This window comes from Microtus oregoni, unplaced genomic scaffold (genome assembly GCF_018167655.1).
Source record: "Microtus oregoni isolate MIOR12 unplaced genomic scaffold, Mior012 000015F_ref0000493, whole genome shotgun sequence".
Lineage (NCBI taxonomy): Eukaryota > Metazoa > Chordata > Mammalia > Rodentia > Cricetidae > Microtus > Microtus oregoni.
This window is the reverse complement of record NW_024543074.1, coordinates 1,049,703-1,062,192: the sequence shown is the minus strand read 5'-3', so window position 1 is coordinate 1,062,192 and position 12,490 is coordinate 1,049,703. Positions and strand designations below refer to the sequence as shown.

The 12,490-nt window shown below is 49.2% G+C and overlaps 1 protein-coding gene across 1 annotated transcript in view; it reads right to left on the bottom strand.

The window, feature by feature from the left end:
- Positions 1–12,490, bottom strand: part of LOC121456565 (plexin domain-containing protein 1) — a 55,890-nt gene that overhangs the window by 37,048 nt on the left and 6,352 nt on the right. The window contains exon 2 of the mRNA XM_041664841.1: positions 10,738–10,916. Coding sequence (XP_041520775.1) covers positions 10,738–10,916 — 179 coding nt within the window. The remainder of the gene's footprint in view (positions 1–10,737; positions 10,917–12,490) is intronic.

Here is a 12,490-nt window from a genome sequence, read left to right as displayed (position 1 = left end):
GTGAGCCCCTTGAATCCCAAAGCGCAGTGGGTGGAGCCAGGGAGATCTCTGTGAATTCAGGGAAGCCTGGGCTACATATGAAGTCCCATTCCAGCCAGGTGACATAGTGAGACCCTGTCTCAAAATGAAAGAAAAGAAAAAAAAAAGCCAGATGTGGGGTCTCATTGTGTAATTTTAGTACTTGGGAAACTGAGGCAGGGGGATTGCTACCAGTTGAAGGGCAGCCTAAGCTATAGGGTGAGTTACAGGACAGCCAGAGGCCAAAAGGAAAACCTGTAAATAAACAGGAAAAGGCAGGCAGGCCAGCAGGAAGAATGTAGAAGGGGAGGCAGGAGAGTGCAGTGGCCTTGGTCAGCCCAACCCTGCAGAGTCAGAGCCAGCATCTCCAGAAGATTCTCCGGGCTGCTTATGCAGAGAAAAATATAAAAAAATAAAACTGCAGATTTAAAAAAAAGGTCTTATCCAGACATCATTCATCCTTACGGAGATGGTGGCTAAGAGCTAGATTGTGAAGCAGAACCGACATTCTTGTCTGGGTTCTGCCACTCACTGGAAGTGTGACCCTGGGCAGGTGACTTCAGTTGTCCATTCTGGATCAAGAGAAAACAGAACATCTGAATCACCTGTTTTGAGCTGGAAAGACAGCCCAGTGGGTGAAGGCACTTGCCACTGAGCCTGAGATGGACGTTCTATCTCCAGAACCCACACAGTGGAAGGAGAAAACCCATTCCCAAAATGCATGTTTGTGACCTTCACACATTTGTGACGGCACACATATTACACAAATGTTAAAAAGAAAGAGATGCTTTGGCCGGGCAGTGGTGGCGCACACCTTTAATTCCAGCACTTGGGAGTCAGAGGCAGGCAGATCTCTGTGAGTTCAAGGCCAGCCTGGTCTACGAAGCGAGTTCCAGGACAGCCAGGACAACACAGAAAAACCCTGTCTTGAGAAACAAACGAGACTACAAATCTCACTTCTCTCGTTGTGTCTGTGCCGTGAGTGTGAGGCTGACAGGAAGGAGTCAGGTCTCTTTCTCTTATGTGGGTCCTGGGGATTGAACTCGGGTCATCCTGGGGTTTCTATTGTAAAACACCACAGCCAAAAGCAACTGAGGGTAGAAAGGGTTTACTTCATCTTCCTTGCAGGTAACAGGCCAGCACGAGGGAGTCAGGGCAGGAACCTGGAGGCAGAGACCCTGAGGAGTGCTCCTACTGGCTTGCTCCCCAAGGCTTGCTCTAACTGCTTCCTTACAGAACCCAGCACCAGCCGCCCAAGATTGGCCCTGTGCCCACAGTGAGTCAGCCCCTCCCACACCAGTCATTAATCAAGACAAGAATCTACAGCCTTAGCCACAGGCCAATCTTATCTGGGCACTTTCTCAGTTAAGATTGACTCTTCCCAGATACGTCTAGGTCTGTGTTGACAAAAAACACCCAGCACGGCCCTTCACCCACTGAGCCGTCTTACCACCTGTTTCCACGTTATAACTCTTGGTGAGGCTTTTGCCAGATGCAGCCCCAAATCTTGGCCTTCCAGAACTGTGAGGTAAATAAACCTTTCTGTTTCTAATTAATTAATTTTTTTGAGGTCTCAGTTCCGATATCAACATAAATAGTCAGGCATCATGGCATACCCTCAGAATCTCAGCACAGGGAAAGAAGGGACGAGAGAATCCCTGGGGCTCCAGGGCCGGTCAGCCTAGCTTGATGCAATGAGAGTCTCACAAAACAGACAGACAGACAAAGTAGGTTCTGATGGTGAAAGTGGTAGCCCAGTCACCATTCATAAAAGCTTCCTGATGGTCCAAATAGAAGAAAACCACTCTTTGCTTTGTTTTTAAGACAGAGTCACTGTATGTACCCAGGCTGGCCTTCAGCTCCCAGTTATCCTCCTGCCCCTACCTCAGCCTCCTAAGGATCGCAATTCCAAGTGTAAACCACCGCACCCCACCGTCTTCTCTCTCTCTCTCTCTCTCTCTCTCTCTCTCTCTCTCTAATTTTTCCCCCAGTTCTTCCAGACAGGGTTTCTCTGTGTAACAGTCCTGGCTGTCTTGGAACTCGCTCTGTACACCAGGCTGGCCTTGAACTCACAGGGATCTACCTACCTCTGCCTCCTGAGTACTAGAATTAGTAGGCGTGTAACACCACACCCGGCACCCCACCATTTTCTTAACTATTTTCTTTTTACTGGCCATTTGCTGGCTTCTGTGCGTTGTGTTCTCCTAAACACCACTGTGGTGAGCACATTTTCCGTATGTCAGACGCCCCTGCGTGAAAGCCACAGTTAGGACTCCATGCTGCTCAGGTTTGATGGTGCTTCCCGACTCTGGGAATCCGAGTCTGCATTTCAGGGCTGGGATTCCGCCCCACTGCACATGAACACCCAAAGGACAGTGTCTCAGGCTCCCAGGCAGGGCGTTCTCTTTGTCCCTGAGATTCGATTTTTGTAGTTTCAGGTAAAGCCTGGGAGCAATCTTTCTGCTCCCAGCCATTTAACATGTTTGGTTTTTATAACTCTATGAGGCTTTATTTATCCCATTTTACAGATGGAGACACTGATTTAGAGTGATATCTTAGCAAGAATACTCTCTTAGCCTGTTTTGGCTGCAATAACAAAATACCTTAGACTGGGTAATTTGTAAACAAGAAAAAATTATTGCTCACTGTTCTGGAGGTCAGGAAGTCCTAGAAGGAGGTGTGAGTGAATTTAGTCTCCCATGAGAGACTTACAGATAGCATTTTATTGTTGGATTTTTATTTTATAAGGGCATTAATCTGATAGCCTGAGGGCTCCACCTTTACAATCCCAGTATAGCACTTACAAGTGGGGCCGTGGGAATCAATTTTAACACACGAAGTCACAGATAATAGAAGATACACACTACCTCACTTGGTACTAGAATACAGTGACCGACTCTCCTATGTGTCTGGAGCATAGAAACATCCCAAGATACTGGAAAGTCCGCATTGAGAGTGTCTAGGGGGCTGAAGAGATGGCTCTGAAGTTAAAAGCACCTGCTGCTCTTCCAGAGGACCTGAGTTCAGTTTCCAGCACCCTAGTCAGGTGCTCATGACTGTGTAGAATCCTAGCTCCAGGGATCCAACACCTCTGACCTCTGCAGACACCTGTGCTCGTAGCTAGTAAGCCTTTCTCTTTGTTTTTGGCAAGGGAGTTGTTTTGTTGTTGTTTGTTTGTTTGTTTTGAGACAGGGCTTCTCTAGGTAACTCTGGATGTCCTGGAACTTGCTCTGTAGTGCTTGAATTCACGGGGATCCTCCTTCCTCTCTCTTTCTTCAGAGAGAGGGATTACAGTGCTGGGATTAAAGGCTTGCGCCACCATCCATCACCCTCCAGGCAAGTCTCTTTCTTCAAAAGACCATTACAGGAAAACCAGGATGGCTGGCCACTGTGGACCACAGCCCACTTCACACCCAGCGTGCACCCCTGCAGCCCTGCCAGGGCCAGCCTTCGCGGACCTGACCGGGCATCGTCCCTGAGCCAACAGCATCTGCAGCACAATGAAACCTGGGCGCAAGGCTCAAGGATTTTCCCAAGACAAAGCAGACAACCTGATTAAAAAACAGAAAAGTCGGTAGTAGACTCTTCTCCAAGGAAGATACACAAATAGCCAATCAAAACACAGGAAAACTTTCAGCATCATTAGTCGCTGGGGAAACTGACGTCAAAACAGCATTGTGAGTTGGGAGTCAGCATACCTGTAATCCCAGTATGCAGGAGTCTGATGCAGGAGGACAACATGCTTGACTACAGGCTATAGTAAGCTCCTGTGTTGACTACAGGATGGGATTCTGATCAAGCAAGCAAGCAGACATCCTGCGGGGAGGAAAGCTTGCTATGAAAGCAAGAAGACCTGAGTTCAAATCCCCAGCAACCACATACAAGCAGGGCAGGGCCATGCCCTGGTAATCAGTGCTGAAGAGCGAAGATAGGTGGGTCCTGCTAGCCTAGCCCAATGGGAAGCTTTGGGTTTAGTGAGAGATCTTGTCTCGTAGGTGGGCAATCGGCAGCCCTGGGTGAACGCTGCTTAGGGCAGAAACAGGTGAGAAATAGACACAGACTCCCTAGAGACCCTGGCACCAGGTAAATGGAGCAGAGGTCCTTCGGGGCTACCTGAGTCCACCCGGGATGGGTTCTCCTCTCTAACACCACTGGAGGCCACTAGGGATGGGGAGCCCCTCCTTCCTTTGCTCCCTCAGAGGAGGAGGAGTACCTGCTGTGGGCAGGCAAGGATCACAAGACAGCCTGGCTCTAAGGAGGGAGGAGACAAGCAATACAAAGGGACACAGGTACTGCAGTGCGGGTGCCAAGCAACATGAGGCAAAAATAAGACCATTCCTTCTGGTCCATCTCAGCTCCACAGCTGCCAGAAACAGCCATATCGAGAGCGTTCTCTGAACCCAGAAGCAACCTAAGAGTCTCCCCCCAAGCCTCCAGGGACCAGGACTCAAGTCTCTTCACTGTCCAGTCTCCTGGGCTCCTCTGGGTTCTAGAGGGCCACCAGAAAGGGATGCAAGCCAGAAGACAGCCTGCAAGATCCCCAGAGCCCTGGCTCTGGTTCCCGGCTGTCATGGGTTTCCTTTGGTGCAGCTGCTCTCCCGCCTCCATTCTTGGCAGAGGCCCCCGTGCCTGACTCAGCCCAGCCCACAGCAGGCCCACAGGGCTGGCAGCTGAGCCACTGATTCACTGGAGCCTTGAGCCCCAGGGTTTATATTTGTCCAGGCAGCTGCACCTAGCGTGGGACAGGTCCCACTCCGGCCCACTAAGGATACGCTGACTCCTTCCTGATGTAGCATCTGAAACATATTTCAGAGAGATTTCATCCTAAGCCTTCACCTCCCACTTCTTAGACAGAGCAGGGGACAACTCCATAGAGGAGCTTTCTCTCAGATGGCCTTGTTCTTTTTTAAAAATTGATTCATTTGTTCATTTTTTGAGACAGAGTTCTTTGTGTATCTCTGGCTGTCCTAGAACTCAGTCTGTAGACCAGGCTGGCCTCAAACTCAGACATCTGCCTGCTTCTGCCTCCATAGTGCTGGGACAAAAGGCATATGCCAGCCGAGCAGTGGTGGCACATGTCTTTAATCCCAGCACTCAGGAGGCAGAGGCAGGCGGATCTCTGTGAGTTCGAGGCCAGCCTGGTCTACAAGAGCTAGTTCTAGGACAGGCTCCAAAGCTACAGAGAAACCCTGTCTCCAAAAACAAAACAAAAGCAAAAAAAGGGGCATGTACCACCATGCCTAACTGCAGTGTGATCTCTTGGTGAGTGGTTGTGAAAGGGGTCATGAAGCCTCCAGACGGTGGAAGTCACGTGCTCAAGTATTTCCACGTGACACATTTTCCTGGCTACCACCCTGGCCACTGTTAGCTATTTCTTTCAGGAAGTTTGAGACAAGATCTCACTTTTTGTTCTAGAATTTACTACGTAGTCCAGACTGTCTTTGAACTAGTAGTAATCCTCCTGCCTCAGCCTTCTGAGTGCTGGGATTACATGTGTGAACTATCACACCTCATTTTTTGTTTTAGTATTAAGTATTCAACTTTGGGTCTCCCATGCCACTGAATAATATACCTAACTCTTTTTTAACCATTTTTATTTTATTTTTTGAGATAGGGTCTCTCTACCCAGCCCTGGTGGCCATGAAACTCAGGCTAGCCTCGAATTCATAGAGATCCTCCTGCCTCTGCCTTCTGAGTGCTAGGATTCAGACATGTACGACCACACCGGTCCAGTTTTGAGACTAAGTTGCCCAGGCTAGTCTTGAAATCACCCTGTACCCCTCTCAGGCCTTGACTCTGTGATCTCCCTATCCCAGCATTCCTCACCATTATAAAGATGGCTGGAGAGACTGCAGAAATGGCTCTGCGGTGAAATGCATATGAATTCCTCCAGACCTGAGTGGGGTTCCCAGCACCCACATTCACTGACTCATAACTACCTGTAATTGCAGCTTCGGGGGATCTGACACCCTGTTCTGGCCTCTGAAGACACCTGCACACTTATGCCATAGACTCTCAGAGACACACACACATACACATAAATATAAAATAAATGAAAAACAAATCTCATTTAAAAACTTCAAAATTGGGGCTGGAGAGATGGCTCAGAGGTTAAGAGCATTGCCTGCTCTTCCAACGGTTCTGAGTTCAATTCCCAGCAACCACATGGTGGCTCACAACCATCTGTAATGGGGTCTGGTGCCCTCTTCTGGCCTGCAGGCATACACACAGACAAAACATTGTATACATAATAAATTAAAAAAAAAAAAACTCAAAATCACCTGGACATCTTAGATCCCAGAAGCTCTCATACCCAGACAACCACATGCAGAGTTTTGTTTCTTATCTCCTTTTTCACAGGAGTGATAATGGAACCCAGGGTCTCACACACATGCTGGGCAAATACTCCCCCATTGATCTATGCCCCTACCCCAAGTGCAGGCTTTTAGTTTTTGAAATTATTTCATTTTATTTATGCGTACAGGTATTTTGCCTGCACGTATGTCTGTGTACCACATGTGTGTCTGGCGCCTACGGAGGCCAGAGCAGCGTCAGATCCCTGGAAAATGGAATTACAGACGGTTGTGAGCTGCTTTGTGGACACTTGCGACAGTACCCAGGTCCCCTGGAAGAGCAGCCGGCTCTCTGATGTTCTCTCCAGCCCCTTGTGGGGTACTGAGAGGAATCCCAGGCTTCAGTGCTACTGAACTAACCTTCCCGGAGTGGAGCCAAGGAATGTGACTTTGTTTTGAAGCCCTGGTGTTACTGAATCCCCGGGGGCTCACTGAATGCCGCTGCTCCTTCCACACACCCACAGATAATTGCTTCCAGAAGTCTTTGTCTCTTGCTTACTTCCTGTGATGTGCAGACTGGGACTCGGGCCCTCTGACCACCACATCCGGCCCCTGAGCAGGTGTTAGTTATTTAATCCAGAGTCCGAGAAAGCAGCGAGGAATTGGGTAAGCTAATGGGAGTCCCGTCCTTAGGGACATCTCCTGGTCTGACTGTCCACTCTACTGCTGTAGGAAGTCTTACAGCTAGAGGTTACCCGCCCCCTGGGCGTGGCCTCTTATACTATGTATGCTGATGTAGAGCATGTGTCCGGCCTCTCTGTTCTGGTTGCGGGATTCGGTTTCTGGTCTCCGTTCAAGCAGAGGATTCTGATTTGTGAGTCTACCCCTAAATAAACAACCATCTATGTCTCAGTTCTGCGCTAGTGTGGGATTCCTTTTAAGCACACTACCATTCTTCCACCCCTCCCCTACTCCTCAGTTCTGAGTGTTCCAGAAAGCAAGACAGAACGGGAAGAAGAAGCGGGCTTGGAGAATCCACCTAGGGGCTGGGATGAGGGCCTGTTGAGCGAGCCATTTACTTCAGGCACAGTGATAAGGGAACCAAAAAGTTCAGAAGTTGTTGAGAAGAACATCTTAATACGGAATTTTAAAAATCAACGTTCGAGCCAGGCAGTGGTGGCGCACGCCTTTAATCCCAGCACTTAGGAGGCAGAGGCAGGCGGATCTCTGTGAGTTTAAGGCCAACCTGGTCCACAGAGCAGTTCCAGGACAGTCAGGGCTACACAGAGAAACCCTGTGTTGAAAAACAAAACAAACAAACAAACAAAATCAACATTAGTTAGTGCCAAACGCTGGTGATATTTTGATGAATGAAATTTCAGAATGTTAAATAATGACAGAATTGGTCATGATACCAAAGTATTTCAGAGACTGAGCTAAAAGCAAAGCAGAATCAGAAATGACGCAGGGATACCAACAACAGCAAACCCTCAAAGCTTATGAAATACCTTTAGAGAGAAAAGATGCTTCATCCTTGACGCAAGAACAAGAACGAGGACTTATGTATTTAATATTTATTTAATATATATTTAATAAAAAGGCATTAGAAATTTAAAGCATGGCCAGGTGTGTGTAATAAGACCCAAGACCTTAGCACAACTGACTCCATGATGGAAGTAACATTCAGGCCACGAAACTCAACACATAAATAGTACCACCCGTCAAAACAAAAACAAAGGCCTAATCCATCAACGTCCATAGTTCTGGGAAAGTCTCTAAATGTACTGACCTTGGCTTCTGGCTTCTGTGGTTCTGTTTCTGGCTAACTGCTCTTGTTAACAGAAGTATGTCAACCCAGAGTACGGTTTTCGTGCTTAAAAGCTCACCCTGAGAAAGGCTCGGTGCTACACTGGGATCCCAAGCATCGAGCGTAGTTGCTGGCTGGCTAATGAAGACTTTCTATGGGCTTAAACCCGTTCCTGTCAGTCTTCTCTGGCGGGCACCCCACACAGTGTGGTGGCTCCGGTTGAAGGCTAGCCCGTCCTATATCGCAATCCCAGGCCAACCCAGACAGAACGCGGTAGTGACAGTGACTACTCCAAAAGCCTTCAGAAGTGTATGACCAGGTCAGGGATAAGAGAGACATTAAACCTCAGTTTTCGTTTCTGAGACGGGACTTGCTCTGTAGGCTGGACTGGCCTCACACTCTCAGCAATCCCGCCTCAGCCTAGGATTACAGGTGTGAGACAGGGGTGGATGTGTGCTGAAATGGGGGTCTCATTGGGTCCCCGGGCTGGTCTTGATTTCTTAGTTATCTTCCTGCCTCGGCCTCCCAAGTGCTGGTATTATAGGTGCGAGCAGCCATGCTCTGTGGTTACAGCATATCCCTTCTCAGTGACATTAGAAGAAAATGGTCAGATGCCCTCAAGCTTTGAAAGGGGGGAAAATAATTAATTTATTTATTAGGTTTTTCAAGACAGGGTTTCTCCGTGTGACAGCCCTGGCTGCCCCGGAACTTGCTCTGTAGACCAGGCTGGTCTTGAACTCACAGAGTTCTTCCAATGATTAAAAGACAAAGGAGGAAGTGTAGGGTTGCAACTGTGGAGCAGGTAAGCAGTCTGCTAAGTTGAGGCAAATTCTTATATCTAAGTATTTGTTTACTTTGAAGACAGGGTCTAAGTAGCCTGGGCTTACTATGCGGGTCGAGGATGACCTTGACCTTCTGACCCTTCTACTTCCACCTCTAGCGCACTAGGATCGCAAGCACCTCCACGGCACCCAGTTTATGCAGTTTTGGGGATGGAACCCAGGGCTTAATGAATGCTAAGTGAGCACTCAATCAACTGGGTCACAGCCCAGCTCCCTTGATGACAGCTTTGGCCACACTGAAAATTACATTTGCAGCCAAAGGATGGCATGTAAGAAAGCTTCCGGAGCCGGGTGGCAGCGGCGAGCACCTTTAATCCCAGCACTCGGGAGGCAGAGGCAGGTGGATCTCTGTGAGTTCGAGGCCAGCCTGGTCTGCAGAGTGAGCTCAAGGCCTGTCAAAGCTACAGAGTGAAACCTGTCTCAAAACCAAACAGACACACAAAGCTCGCTCATTAGGGAATTAGGAAGCAGACCAATTGGAAAACAATAGCCTAGAGGCAGCGTGCTGGGGAAGGGGTTGGGGACTGTAGGGTCTTCTGTGTTCATTCCTCTACGCTTCAAGGATGGTTTCTGGCCTGTGTGGCCCAGGCTGGCCCTGAACTCCAAGGCTCTGCAGATTCTCTCACCTCAGCTTTATACTCGGCTGGGCCCAGAGGCACACGCAGCCACTTCCCACTATCAGCTCTGCCTGATGCTTAGAAGTTTCTGGAAGTTCTTCAAGACAGGAAATAAAGATGCTGCAACGTGCATCTTCTTGTTGCTACTTCTCGTTCTGCAGCCTTTCTGTACCCCGAGCCTCCACCCTTCCCTTCCCACCGCACACTCTCTCACACTCCACCCAGACACAAGCCACCCGCAGTGGCAGTCTGCAGGCATGTGAACACAGGATGCAGAATTCCTCAGTCCCGGGTGCAGAGAACCTCCAACTCACACTCACATGTGGATTCAGAGGCCTCCAACTCACACTCACACGTGGGTGCAGAGGTCTCCAACTCACACTCACGTGGGCGCAGAGGCCTCCAACTCACACTCACGTGGGCGCAGAGGCCTCCAACTCACACTCACGTGGGCGCAGAGGCCTCCAACTCACACTCACGTGGGCACAGAGGCCTCCAACTCACACTCACACGTGGGTGCAGAGAACCTCCAACTCACACTCACGTGGGCACAGAGGCCTCCAACTCACACTCACACGTGGGTGCAGAGAACCTCCAACTCACACTCACGTGGGCGCAGAGGCCTCCAACTCACACTCACACGTGGGCGCAGAGGCCTCCAACTCACACTCACACGTGGGTGCAGAGGCCTCCAACTCACACTCACACGTGGATGCAGTGGCCCTTCAGCTTTCAGAGCTGTATTTCCTCCCCAGAGCACTCCCCGCTCCCAGGCCCAGAAACTTCCTCCTCCCTGCCAACCGCCTCTTGCTGTGGCCCCTGTACTTAACCTTCAGGGCCCCGCAGTCTACAGAGGAGGCAGATGCGGTGGAGTGGAGCCTGGACTGGCATCTGTGCCACCTTCAGAGTTGTCCTCCCTAAGTCACGTCATGCAGACTCAGTGCCAGCCTGACCGTGCATCCCGGAGCAGGTTACTTCGTTTCTCAGGGTTCTGGCAGAAGCCAGCAGCCTACAAAACTCAGAGATGCTTTGATCCTATGGCCTAGCCTGGAGTCAGCATGCCTCTTCTTCCCTAGGATCCCCGACCATTCCAATCTCCACATCAGACACTTAGACAGACCCCAGCTCCACTCTCCCGCCGTGTTGGTTGAGCAACTTACCACCACCCTGGTCCTGTTGTCCGGTAGTGTGTCAATGGCCAGGGAGGCCCCACCCAGGTCCTGGCTTAGCTGGGTCCTGCCTGGTTTCAAAACCTGAGTGGGACTCTCTCGGGCTCTCCGACTCCATCCTTGCCTGGTCCTCTTAACAGTCCAGCCAGAGCCTTGGCCTTCTCCACGGCCTGCGAGAAGAGACAGAATGCTGAGTGCTGGCGGTCCTGAGGAAGAATTGAGAAGGGGTCCAGACCGCCTGTCTTGCAGAAGCCTCAACACTACACCATCACTGAGTCTGGAGACACTTGATGACCAGGACAGAAGGTTCACAACACAGATTGAGAGTCGTGTGCCTCATACCATGCCCAGGAACATGCACAAGCAATGCTAAACCCCCTCAACACAGTATGTCTGACAAACAAGAATCTGAAGGTATGTCTGGTAAACACGAATCTGGTTCAGAGGCTAAAGGTGCGGGGGATTGAACTCAGAGCCTCTCACGTGCCAGGCTCTATCATTGATCTATACACCCAACTCTATCCTTCTACCTTCTTTCTCGTCTTCTTCTTTTTTCCCCAAGACTGTTTTTCTGTGTAGCTCTGACTGTCCTGGAACTCACTCTGTAGACCAGGTTGGCTTTGAACTCACAGAGACCCACCTGCCTCTGCCTCCTGAGTACTGGGATGCACCACCACCACCTGGCCTTTTACTTTCTATCTCTTGGTTTTTTGAATACTCCCTATGTCTCATATAAGTGGACTCATACAATACATCTCTTGTGACTGGCTTATTTCACTTAGCACAATAACATCACGGTTCAGCCATGTTCATTTTGAAGACTGAACCGTGTCCCATGCTAAACCACATTTGCTTACCTGGTCATCTGACAGTAGAAACTTGGGTTGTGTTCATGAGTTGGCTGTTGTGAATGATTCTAAGGGGAACAAAGGGCACCAGCATCTCTCTGGGGACCTGTTTTCAATTCTTTGGGTTATGTGCCCAGAAATGGAATTGTTGGCTCCTACGGTAATTCCATTTCTTTCCATACAACAGTACGGAACATTCCATGTGAAATGCCTATGCTAGTTCATTTGTTTGTATATTTTAAAATGTTTTAATTTCATTTTATTTTACATATATGGGTGTTTTATTTGCATATAGTGCCCATGGAGGCCAAAAGAAGACTTTGGATCTCCTGGAATCATAGCTACAGATAGTTGTAAGTAGCTGTGTGGCTGCTGGGAACCAGGTCTGGGTTATCTGGAAGAGCAGCCAGTGCTCTCAGCCACTGAGCCGTCTCTCCAGACTCAGTAGGCCAGTTTTTCTTCTCAATATTGCCAGAGGTTTCCTATTTCTTCACAGCATCGTCGTCAAGTCTTGTTATTTCCCAGGGTCTTGGAGTAGCTATTCTAATCAACGGACAAGAAGTGATATGTACCTGTGGCTTCGATTTGCATTTCTTTAATAATTAATAACGACGAGCATCATTCCATGTGATATTGGCTGTTTGTATACTTTCTTTGGGAAAATGTCTTTGGCCCATTTTTAAGCCTGGTGACTTGCTGGCCAGGATCATAGTTTTGTAAGCTATATAATAACATCTTTTTTCTCTGCCCACTGGACCCTGTTGCACCTCCCTCTCCTCCCTCCTCCACTGGCTTTGACTGCTGAATATATCTGCAGATATTATCAGACAGTCCCGGGAAACAAAGGGTTCTCCCCTGCCCACTTAATTTGGTTGGTTTGTTTTGAAACAGGATCT